Source organism: Barbatula barbatula, assembly GCF_947034865.1.
Source record: "Barbatula barbatula genome assembly, chromosome: 6".
In the NCBI taxonomy this organism is placed as follows: domain Eukaryota; kingdom Metazoa; phylum Chordata; class Actinopteri; order Cypriniformes; family Nemacheilidae; genus Barbatula; species Barbatula barbatula.
In genome coordinates, this window is record NC_136765.1 from 22,326,643 (window position 1) to 22,339,102 (window position 12,460).

Sequence of the window (12,460 nt, forward strand, 5' to 3'; positions counted from 1 at the left end):
ATAGATCTATAGGTTATACATAGGCTATAATTTGCATCATGTGTTTTGTAAAAGACAAATATTCTAAGTAATATAATAAATGTTATACAATATAAGATGGTATATAAATATGGTAATCAATTAATACCACAATATAAATACCATAATATTGCCATATCGCAGTGTTTACGCAGAATTGCGTTTTCCACTTTGAGGGCAACGTTACAGCTCACTGTAAATGAATAACTTGTCCTTATTTATAACACCACCTTGCATTTGTTCACTATTACTCGATTATGGTCAGCACACGAACTTTGAGCTTCTAGACAACGAAAGTTCGCCAGAATCAGACGCAACCGCCACGAAATAGGTGAGTACATAACCAACAAAACAGCAAACATTATGTAACACAATGTCATCTCTTCCGCCCTACTTACTGTTTGCAAATGCACATTTTGTTTTTGCGAAGCATGTCAAAACAAGAAGGATTTCATGTTGTCACTCCGCTTCTGGAGAGCGTGGGGATGTCTAAGCGCCTGGGGAGCACCGTGTACCTGAAGATGGAGAGCTCACAGCCCACCGGCTCCTTCAAAATCCGCGGGATAGGATACATGTGTCAAAATGTAGGAACGCAATAGTTGGATTTCTTAAACTTGAATGATTGCAGGACGGAATTACATAAAACGACACTGAATATTATAAGGAAGAAAATAATCATCAATGCGTTTGCACTGCCCCCTAGCGCCATTTAAATGCAATGGTGGTATATTGTAAATGTGACAAAGGTTTTGTTTTATTTCTTTAACAAGGTAGCAAATTCAACCAAATCGGCTGGTGTGATTTGTTCTTCTGGTAGGTGCTAAATAAACCACGTAACTTTATTTCATATGTCGATTTAAACACATGTCTTTAAAGCTGCTTAACTAAGAAAGGTAACTCACGGGATAACATCTTTTGACCGGCACAACATTTGCATTTAGTAATATTAGTTTTGACTTTTACTGTCTCTCTATAGGTGGTAATGCTGGTATGGCCACCGCATATGCAGCAAGAAAACTTAACCTTCCTGCTACTATTGTCTTGCCTTCTGCGACGCCTGATCTAGTGGCACAGAAACTTAAAGACCAGGGAGCTACGGTCAAAGTTGCGGGCAAGGCAAGAGACTCTGCCTCATATCCTGCATGCCTTTTCCCCTTTTTCCCCATTTTTAAATCCATGTCTGTATACTACACACAACAGATCTTTATGTGATGTGGTACTGTAGGTATGGGATGATGCAAATGCTGAGGCCCTACGATTGGCTGAAAGTGAAGGACTTGCTGTAATACATCCTTTCAACCATCCTCTGGTCTGGTGAGTATACTGTATCTACATGAAGAATTTCCCAAAATACAGAGCCGGAAGCTCTTGAAAATCTGGTCAAAAATGTGTTTTTATGGACAGTGAATGGATGTGCTTATTCTTTTATTACAATTCATAAAAAAAAATCAAACATATTAAATCATAATGATGACATTATTGTGAAAATGTATTGTTGGATAAAGTCCAGAATATAATAGTAATGTTACTATGTGGAGATCTTGTTTCTGAAATCTGTCCTCTAGGAAAGGTCATGCCAGTATTGTGCATGAACTCAAAGCCTCCTTACCATCCAAACCTGGCGCTATAGTGCTGTCTGTGGGAGGTGGAGGTCTGTTTTGTGGGGTGATGGAGGGCTTGAGTGAGGTCGGTTGGGCGAATGTTCCCGTCATCTGTATGGAGACTGCAGGTGCGGACTGTTTCAATGCCGCAGTAAAAGCTGGAAACCTGGTTACACTGCCGGACATTACAAGGTATAAACTTCTAAACCTTTTGGAAAAGTTCAAACGCACACACTGCTAACAACACTGTAATTCTGATCGCTTGCTAGTCAAGCGACGTGTTTGGGAGCGAAGACGGCATGCCAGCAGGCGTTTGAGTACAGCGAGCGCTCCACGGTCATCTCAGAGGTGGTAACAGATCTACAAGCCCTGGAGGCAATAGAACTATTCCTGGGTAAGCTTACTGTTGTGATTTGTAGCACAAAGCATTCAATAACTTAATTATTCTTGTTCATTTAGAAAGATTTTGTATGTCCTTATGTAGATGAGGAGCGTGTGATGGTGGAGTTGGCCTGCGGAGCCGCTCTGGCTGCAGTGTACAGTGGGGTTATCCAGAGACTACAGGAGGAGAGACGACTTCCTAAACCGCTGGATCCGCTGGTGATGATCGTGTGCGGGGGTGGAAGTGTAAACCTGGCTCAGCTTCAGCACCTGAGAGCAGTTATACGGAAATAATCTGAAGAATCATATAATCTGTCATATCTAAACTAATATCAATGAAAGGTAATGTTGAAGATGGTCAATGCATTTGCTTTGAGATGTAGTAACACTTTTACACTGGATGATTTGGATATTGTGCTGTACTGCAGTTACTAACTGATTTTAAATTCTGTTGTTTTTAGGATATCTTTGTATTTTCTGAAACAACTGCTTTTTTAAATTATCATCAGTGTTTAGTATTTTTTGTAGATTTGGTCATCTGCCATGTAGCCAGCCAATGGTACTGAATGAGATTGTGGTCTCATTTGTTGAACAGTGATCGTCCATTAAATAATGAGAAATAATAGGTTTTAAATAGGTTCTCACTATTCTTCTTTATTTTTCATTTATATATTTCTCCTTTAATAACATTGAATTTGTAGCATACGGGTTATGAGGTTTGTTGGATTATAAGGGGAAAAGTAAAAATAATAGAATAGTTCATTAAAGGGATAGTTCCACACAAAATTAAAATTCTGTCATCTTTTGCACACCCTCTTGTCATTTCAAACCTAATTATTTGGCATGACTGACACATTGACATTTTTATCTATTTATATGTTTAAGAAGCAATCGTAATTTAATAAAAACAAATTATAAATTTTTAACAATGAGCTTCTCACAGATAAAAACAAGAAAAGATTTAAGAAATTACTCAGTCTGCTTTGAATGTCGATTAGGAGTTAAACAAAACTCAATCATATAAAAATTGTATATTCATGTTCTCCCTTTAAAGAGGAATCACTCACTCAAAAAAAACTTTTCTTTGTATGTGCTGCTGAGTCACAAAATTCACAAACAATATGTTGCACGAATATTTTATTTAAGTAAATGTAACACACAAGCCAAAGATATCAACCCATTCATTTTTGGATGAACTCTCCTTAAAACAGCTTTCAACACAACTCAGCCTTTAATATTTAATATGGAGAGAGATTGAAGTTTATATAGAAATGATATGATAAAATACTCCTGATTATTTTCTTATAACATTCTGTAGCTGCTTTAGCAGACTGAGGTTTATGCCACCACCCCCGCACACGATCATCACCACCGGTTCCAGCGGTGTAGGAAGTCGTCCCTCCTCCTGTAGTCTCTGGATAACCCCACTGTACACTGCAGCCAGAGCGGCTCCGCAGGCCATCTCCACCAGCACACGCTCCTCATCTACACAGAATTTTAAAGTTATATTTAACTAACACTGCATATAGGAAATTAAATTTGACCTGTGCTTCTCTCTCCTTATCTTGGGTGTGTGGTTCTCGGTGATGGTCGCTGTGCGTGTCTGTGTGTGTCTCTGTGTGCACGTTTGTGTGTGTGATGTGTGTGTCTGTCTTCTGTTTTCACCTTTTTGGTTTTTACTTGTATAACCTTATATATTTTGCTTATAGTCAATACGTTTCTTGTACGGCTGCTTTGTTACAATGGAAATTGTAAAAAGCGTTATATAAATAAAGTTCACTTGACAAACACAAAGTCTTTCAAAATATTCACAATCATAAAAAAGCATTGCTGTATTCAAAACCAAAATAACAGATTTACCCAGGAATAGTTCTATTGCCTCCAGGGCTTGTAGATCTGTTACCACCTCTGAGATGACCGTGGAGCGCTTGCTGTACTCAAACGCCTGCTGGATTGCTGTTTTCGATCCCAAACTGGTTGCCTTACTAAGCGTTTCACACATAATATAAATGACATAAACTGTAGCGTGCAAACTAAATTAATACATTCCAGTAGAGTTTTGGATGGTTTATACCTCGTGATGTCCGGCAGTGTAACCAGGTCTCCAGCTTTTACTGCGGCATTGAAACAGTCCGCACCTGCAGTCTCCATACAGATGACGGGAACATTCGCCCAACCGACCTCACTCAAGCCCTCCATCACCCCACAAAACAGACCTCCACCTCCCACAGTCAGCACTATAGCTCCAGGTTTGGATGGTAAGGAGGCTTTGAGTTCATGCACAATACTGGCATGACCTTTCCTAGAGGGCAGATGAACTCATTTCAGAAACCAATAGATAATCTCTAAACATAAAGGCATTGCTGTTTAACATAAAAATAACCCAGTGTGAAACATAGCTGGTTTAAATATTGCATATCAGTCTCCACCACTTGAAGTCCATGTGAACCAGAAGTCGGAGTGAAACAAAAATATTTATTAACATACTTCGGGAAAGTTCTTCCTAGGTTTAAACTCACCAGACCAGAGGATGGTTAAATGAATGTATTATAGAAAGACCATCACTTTCAGCCAACCGTAGGGCCTCAGCATTTGCTTCATCCCAAACCTACAACATCACATAAAGATGTTTTGTGTCATACAGACCTGCTTTAAATTGAGGTGAAAGGCATGCATGATATACTGTATGAGGCAGAGTCTCCTTGCCTTGCCCGCAACTTTGACCGTAGCTCCATGTTCTTTAAGTTTCTGTGCCACTAGACTGGGCGTCACAGAAGGCAAGACAATAGTAGCAGGAAGGTTAAGTTTTCTTGCTGCATATGCGGTGGCCATACCAGCATTACCACCTATAGAGAGACAGTAAAAGTTTAGAAATCTACTTTGGAATAATACACTTTGGAAAATCAGTTCGGTGTAACGTTAGTTTTACTCACCAGAAGAAATAATTACACCTGCTGGCTTGGACACATTTGCGATCTTGTAAAAAGAAAACAGATTTGTTCGTTTTAATGGTTTTTTGAAGCATCACTTCTGTAAAAGACCGCTAGGGGTCCCCAGACAGTAATAGTACAGTACACGTATATACAGTACAGTATATATAGTTGTAACCCAATTGTGTTATAAGGAAGGACAGTGGAATTAAATGATCTAATTACTGTTATTAAAGTTACATAATGTCTACATACTCGCATACTACATACTACAGTAACAATACCTTCAATCAAACTTGTCATCGCATATCTTAAACCCTTGATTGGATCTTGTTCAAAGTACAAGCGAGTGTTTAAACCTCAGTTTGTTGAAACTCTGTACCTCCTATTTGATGGTAATAATTCAAATGCCTTATGGTTAGAATAAGAGAGAGTTATTTGCTAGCCTTATCAAGTTAGGTTGAATCATTTAACTTCTGACCCACAATCCTTGAGCAGATCTTTATTTTATTAAACAATTTTGTTTTAAACTTTTATACCATGTAGAATTACAACACTGCAATGTACTCACAGACCTAAAAAATAGCAGATAGATCTGTCTTCTTACTCGAAATGACTTTAGACGTCGAAGAAAGTAGATTATCTACTTTGTTCTATTACAAAGAGTATTAATGTGATCTTTCCAAGATAATTGATGATCTATCATTACAGCCAAGTACTTGTATACCTTAACCTGTTAGATTTTTTCCTTATGAGTAACAACTGGCAATGGGTGAGTATCATAGAACGAAACATTTTTCTTTAGATTTCTTCAGTTTTACTACTTTTGATATAAAGCTTATCATTCTCAGTCCACCAATTTAGACACCCCTTGTTGATGTAACCCAGGACTGTCTGAATCATTCAATACTGATATAAACACAGTGTCATTAGAATATAACATCAGATCGACAAAACTCTGTATACAAGGTGAAAAGTATGGTGGAAATACACAACCTTGAGGTACTCCCACATTTGTTATAATAGCAGATTCACTTTAACTCGTTTGAACACATACCAGCGAATCAACCAAGAATTTACACCTAACTGTACCCTTTTTTGCCATTATTTAAATGCAACAATTTATTTATAAAGAAATTTTCTTACATTTTGACACATGTATCCAACTCCGCGGATTTTGAAGGAGCCAGTGGGCTGTGAGTTCTCCATCTTCAGATACACGGTGGTGGGTCCCAGTCGCTTGGACATTCCCAGGCTTTCCAGTAGTGGTGTGACCACGTGAAATCCATGCTTTGACGTCGTCCTCAACATCTTCTTGAATGCAAAAAGAACATAAGATGCAAGCAGCAATGCCCCAAGCTTTTATTGAGCTCAGGGGGTTAATGTAGCTAAACAGTAATTTATAAAGGTACACCTAGTACCTGAAGCACGCCCATGTTTTTTATATAGCAGATACAAGTAACTTGTCCAATCATGTATTTTATAGTTGCGTTCTTTGTTGTGTCAATGGTGTAATTTGATTTGAAGGAATTAGATCAAAATCTTCAATAACTGAATAGGCCTACTGGTAAAGAGCAAAACTGTTTTGGGCAGCCTAGAAACAATAGACCTGGGCTGCTTGAATATTCACACACCTCTAATGCTCTCTGCACACCCCCTAAAAGTTCTGCATTCGAAATACATTAAACAGACATTAAATATCCTTCCATCCATGATGGCAGCAGTCTGCTACATTTAAACTGAAGGGAAAGGCTTTGGCTTCTGAAGAGGCGTTTACATCAGAACCAGGCTTTTGTTTATAGCCAAAGAACAGTATGTGCTCCATACTAAAAATCTGTTGGCAACATAGTGACAAAGTTGACAGGTTGCGTGTCATGCTCTCATCCTCAGTTAAGGTTTGACCAATGCTTTCAGAGAAACAGGGTTGAGATACATTCTGTTCTATGTGGAGAATTAAAGGTTGTCAGGAGAATGAAGCAATTTAATTCAAGAGACATAATAAATCAAGCACTCAGTCATTATGCATTCTGGTCAGTTTGTGGGAGGTTAATATATTTCAATGCAATAAACTTTCTGGGTTAATATGAAATGTAAAATCTTGGTTTTTATGCTTGTATAAAAAAGTATCGTGTTCAGAGAGTTAAGAACTCAGATGAGTCCGTCTCTTTAAAGAGGAGAATAAATGAGGGCGGACACAAGCTATGTTTTTGCTAATGTAGTTTTGGGAATTAGAATCTGATCAGGGGTTAATGTAGACTCATGGCACAATTTGCGTTACCAGCTGTTGCCATGTCTGTAATGCCCAACATGTACAATCTTTCCCATAATCCTCTGTAAGTCTGTCTATGGCCTAATTTCTTTTGCCTAAATAAATCCTATGGATCTCTTTCCCCAATTCCTTTTTGGTTGAATGCCTGCCATGATACGCCTCATATCATGTATCTTGGAAAACTTAGCATTTTCGGTGACCATGCAGTACACAGCAAACTTACTTTTGGGAAGCACTACAAAAAAATACCGTGTTCATACATGCATTTACACTAATCCTACTAACATGTGCAATTTATTTTATTGTAAAAGTACAAATTTGTAGTATTAAGTTGGTCATTACACCAAGGCTTGTCAAGACATGGCTTGGTTCTGGCATGTTTCTGATGATTGTTCACTTTGGTGCGCCAGTCTGGTCTTATTCCATTTAAAACAACCCCCGGTATTTGGCAAGACTTCTACCAATATGTGTTCATCCATTGAATGATTGACATGAGAGTCCAGAAATGTTTTAGTAAAAAAGTATAGCAAAATATAAAACACAATATGTGCCCAAACCTGGGTTCAAGCATTTATATAGCCTTTTTTGTTGTATAGACAAATTTTGACTCTAAAGACCAACCATTACAAAACCCTGGTCCCAAGGTCATTTTAGTGAATGCAGTAAACATATTTCAAGTCTACACAGTTGTCCTTGCAGACTAAAAAATAACATCAACACTAACAACCAAAAAGCCTCTACACACGTTTTAATATGTTTATTTACCATTAATTAAACCCGGAAACATTACAAACTAACAATTACATTTTGCTTGTCCATTCTCTTATTAATATAAATACTAAATTATTTTTCATCCAGTGCAACGACATTATAAGTAATCAGAGGAAATCCCACTGCGTTTTTCTCACGGTTTCGATTCTTTCTGCAAATCACTACATCTCCCACATAACCCTGCGCCCAATTGGTTCGCGCATGCGCGCTCACGCAAAGCCGAACGCTAAGGAGATGACATCATCTATGCCTGTCGGCTCGCGCTGTATTGTTTTAAAGGGGAATGAGACCGCACACGAGCACAGAGGGTCTTCGGGGAAGATGGGACTGTTTACAAGGTAAGTCGCCGTTATGAAGGGTCGTGACAGCTGTAAGTCACGAACAAAAGAACGAATAGTCGCGAATTCAGCCGTCTTTAGACTTTAAAAAAAACGGTTTGGCTTGGGTGGGCCATCGAGATACATTCAAGATCGCTGCTTCAATAAGAGGTCTTCTTCTCAAACACATTTGATATTTCATCGCGCGCCTGTTATGGCAAAACATATTTGTATTGTATTGTGTTGTTTTTATCAAGTTTCCTGCACTTTATTTACTGTTTCTTTAGTTTATTCAACTCGTGACAGCTTGATACAATGTGGCCATTTAAAACGATTTACGTAAAAGCGATTTACTTGCCGTTTTAACACATTGTCGTTGTTTTGCAGCGCTTTGTTACATACGTGGAAGTACCAAAAGTTAAAAATTAACCATGTGAAGACTGTTTTCATGCACTGCAAGAAATGTTCAATATGGAAAAAGTGCTTCTTTTGCTTCGTGTTGTGTTTTGATAATACAGGTTGTTTGAAAGTGATGAAATGATTGGTAAAAGGTGTTGCTGACACGCTTATTCACAACGTACAATGTGCAAATGTAATACATTGCTGTGATTTGTTGATATTGAAAAAAGAAAAACGAAAGCAGGGTTGGTAGATTTGGAAAAGGCTGTTTGCTGTGTTGTTGCTTTTCTTACTAAATTAAACATTGATGTTGGAATGATACAGTATTGGATACGGATACAGGATTTCTTAGTATTTCATAGTATTTCTTGTGGCTTTTGTTTTAGTTTTGTAACCCTGCTATCCACATTGACAGAAATAACTTTCGATTGACATTTTGATCTTATGTCTCTCTGTTTTAAAGGAACATTGTTAATTGTCTGGGGTATTCACTTTTTTGTCTCTGTTAAATGCGAATTCCCTTTTCCCTAACGGCACATGCCTCTGACTAGCAGTACCGAATTATGGATGATAGCGGTCCCATGGGTAAATTCCATTGGCTCTTCAAAAAAGGGATAAGCCCTTTAGATATGTCCGACCCAAACGTCCTGTTTTAGCAGGAAATGAGTCAAGAAAGGAAATAAAACCTCATGGGATCTGGATCGTTAACATTATATAATGCCACACCTTTATAAAACACATCTTAAAGGACTCATCGGACGAGCACTTTCAACAAGTTGGTATGATTTATCGGGGTCTTCATTAAAATTCTGGAACATAGTCTGTTTAAAAACACTCAATGGCTGTGTAAACAAAACCCCTTCTGCCTCGTCAAAAACAGCTATGCTCACAGCAACTCGTTCCCTCAACATTGCAGAGCTTCTGCTGTGGAAACTCTTCCCTTCTCCACTTTCATGAAGTCTTATTAGATAACGGCAGTAAAAATCTGGCCAATTTTCGCAAGACATGCAACAGAATGCAAATACTGACGAACTCCTGAAAGTATAAATACAGTGCATAGCAACAATACCTCAGAATCTTCGCATTCACACTGCCATCATAGAATAAGCAACTGGAGACTTCTTCATCACATCCGATGGCTGCTTTCTGTCATCTTTGTGTGGGTCACGCCTTCTGTCCGATTGCGTGCACTGTGTGGAACTGCCAGAGCGTGTATTGAGGACTCGCAGGAACATCGCTCATGGACTCTTTGTGTCATGGCTCACTGCGACCAGCGGGTGGTCCCACCCTTTCCATGAGGCAGTGGCCATGACCCGGCCCGGGAGTTCGTGAGGATCCTCAAGAAGGCCGTTAAGGAGCTCAACCTCAACTGGAGTTCAATAGAGGAGCTGGTGTTCTGACGATTTATGCTACCCATCAATGTCTACGAGCATGTGGTGAAATCGTGGTCTGCCCCTCAGTCTCCGAGGGTTCAGGCCATTACGCAGGTCATTTTCGCCCACCTTAGGCCCACGGTTACTTGTGCTTGCCCCCTCTCGCCAATCATCTGTGCCCTTCCTCCACTTTGTGTGTTGCGGGACAAGGCCTGCTCACCTTGCCGCCAAGGCTCACGCCTTCGCTGGGGAAAAGACTGCCACTCAGCACTCGCTTAAGGTGGTGTTTAATCTGAACTAGGAAACTTTTAACTCATGCCCCCAACATTCCGTGAGTAATATTAATGTTATTTATTTGGTGTAAATGAAACAAACGTACATTTACAGGTAAACTCAATATTAAATTTGGTTAAAATCTGTATTTTTTTGACATTTCCAGAACATGTTAATAAAACCATGATGATACTGATAACCATGATAGTGTTGTTCGCTATAATCGTGATCAGAAATGTTCACACCATTACATCTTTACACAAGCGTAGTACTGTCATAGAAATGGTTTATCTAAATTATATTTCCTCTGCGGTTAGTTTCGTTTTAAACGTCTCAAAGAATTCGTCTGGAGACATGAAATATGTCACAGCAAACAGCGCATCCTTATGCATCGCATTGTGCGTGTATGCTTGCCTAAAATCCAAGGAATGAACCCCTTTAGATCTCAGCGGAATTACATGGATTACGTCATTGACAAGTTGGGGAAACATACTTGTAAAAGTAATGCATTCCATATTTGGCTACTCCACAAAAAGTAACTAATTAAGATATTTAGTTACTTTTTATGAAAAGCAACTTTGTTACATTACCTTTGAGTTACTTTTCTCACCTGAATGATAGCTTCTCTAAACTCCATTCAAGTCTAATGAAATCATAACAATAACAAAGAAATCAATAATGTAAACATTAACATCGAATACATTAGTGCTGCAGATCAGTTTGCTTTTTAAATACAGCCAGACCTATTATGATATTAAGCAAAGCTTCATCACTGTCATGGACGGAGATAACACGTGATGGTCTTTCCTTGCTGAATTCTTCAAGGACCTTTGATGCCACAGTCGATCGACTGACTTTTGAACAAAAGGCTGAACAACTGGCTGTTGCACTCCCGCAATCCATTGTCCTTTACATTGGCTGTTATCTTGTTACAAATAGCAAATGAGCTGTGAATTGTGTTGGCATCGTAAAGGTTTTGCGACCAGGAAGCACTCCACCTGTACTTTTCCCCGTCACAGGTATTTTGCTTACAATGTTACAAAACGTTGGCACTTGCACAGTGGACAGTGGCTGCATCTTCTCGACTATAAAGGCAGCAACCAATTTCTTGAGTTCAGTTGGAGTAATTGTTTTTCCTGGTGTTGAAATGAAATCAAGCTTTTGTTGTTTAGCACGAGGCGCAGTGCAGGTGTCATCATCATTTGGTGGGTCTCTTTCTTCCAATTTTGTAGCGCTGTGCTTTGCCTGCAGATGTTGTTTTTAATTTGTAGTGTTTTTTGCTGTTGACAAATGTTTATCGCATGCACATAATGTACACTTCACGACAATTTCTTTCTCTTTTTCGTAAACAATTTTGAAGTAATGGGAGTGTCTCCGACTAAAAAACGTAACACTCCGACCTTCCATTATGGCTCTTACTGATGAGCAGGCGGTCAAGCACAATTATTTAAATGAAAAGTAACTCACGGTAACTCGCTTAAAAAAGAAATAACTCAACTGTCGATATGTAAATAATTAATTTTAATTTGTTACTTTACTCGTTACTTACTTAAAACCACTCTGTTTACATAACGCGAGTTACCGCCATCATACAACGAAAATAACCGCAGTGTTCGCCCCTGTCCACAGCAAAACGAAAGTTTGTCGCAGCTAAACATATTAACGCACACAATGTATTAACAAACAAACAGGTTAATTCCAGGTTTCCATTTGCCAAATAAAATATAAATATTTTATTTCTTTCTCTTTTAACACAAGTTTAACACTGGCTTTGAATGTTCTATTTAGCGCGTGACAGACTTGGCATCCTTCGCTATCATATGCTAATTGTATCCTCTTATATATACGGTAAATTCAGACTGTTGATAAATATACTTATCGGCAGCTTTGTCTCGTACAGGTGATCTCGATCCCTCCTGAGGAACAACTTTGAAGTGAATCGTGCTTGTGCTGTCCCAAGTTGGCGAGTCTTGGCTTCTTATTCGCAGGGTCTTATTGACGCTATCCTTTTCACTTTAAGATCCCACTTTTCCGGTTTCTTAGAATTTATACACCGTCTTTCGCGTGTGTGCACACAGATGTGTGTGTGTGTGTGTGTGTGTGCGCGCAGAAGAGGACATCCTGTCTG

General features: G+C 38.9%; 3 protein-coding genes across 4 annotated transcripts in view; 2 read left to right on the forward strand and 1 right to left on the reverse strand.

Moving 5' to 3' along the window:
• Window positions 1-238: 238 nt before the first annotated feature.
• On the forward strand, window positions 239-2,634 carry sdsl (serine dehydratase-like). The gene is made up of 8 exons (XM_079458258.1): window positions 239-349; window positions 449-602; window positions 789-831; window positions 995-1,134; window positions 1,244-1,332; window positions 1,584-1,811; window positions 1,889-2,013; window positions 2,104-2,634. Exons 2-8 carry the CDS (start codon window positions 450-452, stop codon window positions 2,292-2,294), a joined length of 969 nt encoding a protein of 322 aa, XP_079314384.1. The 5' UTR covers window positions 239-349; window position 449; the 3' UTR covers window positions 2,295-2,634.
• Window positions 2,635-3,121: 487 nt separating this feature from the next.
• Window positions 3,122-12,420, reverse strand: LOC306895200 (serine dehydratase-like). Of its 2 annotated transcripts, none has more exons than XM_079458257.1 (8): window positions 12,231-12,420; window positions 6,077-6,244; window positions 4,934-4,976; window positions 4,707-4,846; window positions 4,520-4,608; window positions 4,075-4,302; window positions 3,861-3,985; window positions 3,122-3,485 (listed from the first exon to the last, which is right to left on the reverse strand). In XM_079458257.1, the coding sequence occupies exons 2-8, from the start codon at window positions 6,239-6,241 to the stop codon at window positions 3,295-3,297; spliced, it is 981 nt and encodes a 326-aa protein (XP_079314383.1). In that variant the 5' UTR covers window positions 6,242-6,244; window positions 12,231-12,420; the 3' UTR covers window positions 3,122-3,294. The 2 variants fall into 2 exon arrangements, with proteins under 2 accessions (XP_079314383.1, XP_079314382.1); XM_079458256.1 differs by lacking the exon at window positions 12,231-12,420 and adding an exon at window positions 9,756-9,951.
• daam1a (dishevelled associated activator of morphogenesis 1a) overlaps window positions 8,178-12,460 on the forward strand; it is a 46,597-nt gene continuing 42,314 nt past the window's right edge. The window contains exon 1 of the mRNA XM_079458255.1: window positions 8,178-8,308. The gene's annotated coding sequence lies outside the window, so the exon portion shown is untranslated. The remainder of the gene's footprint in view (window positions 8,309-12,460) is intronic.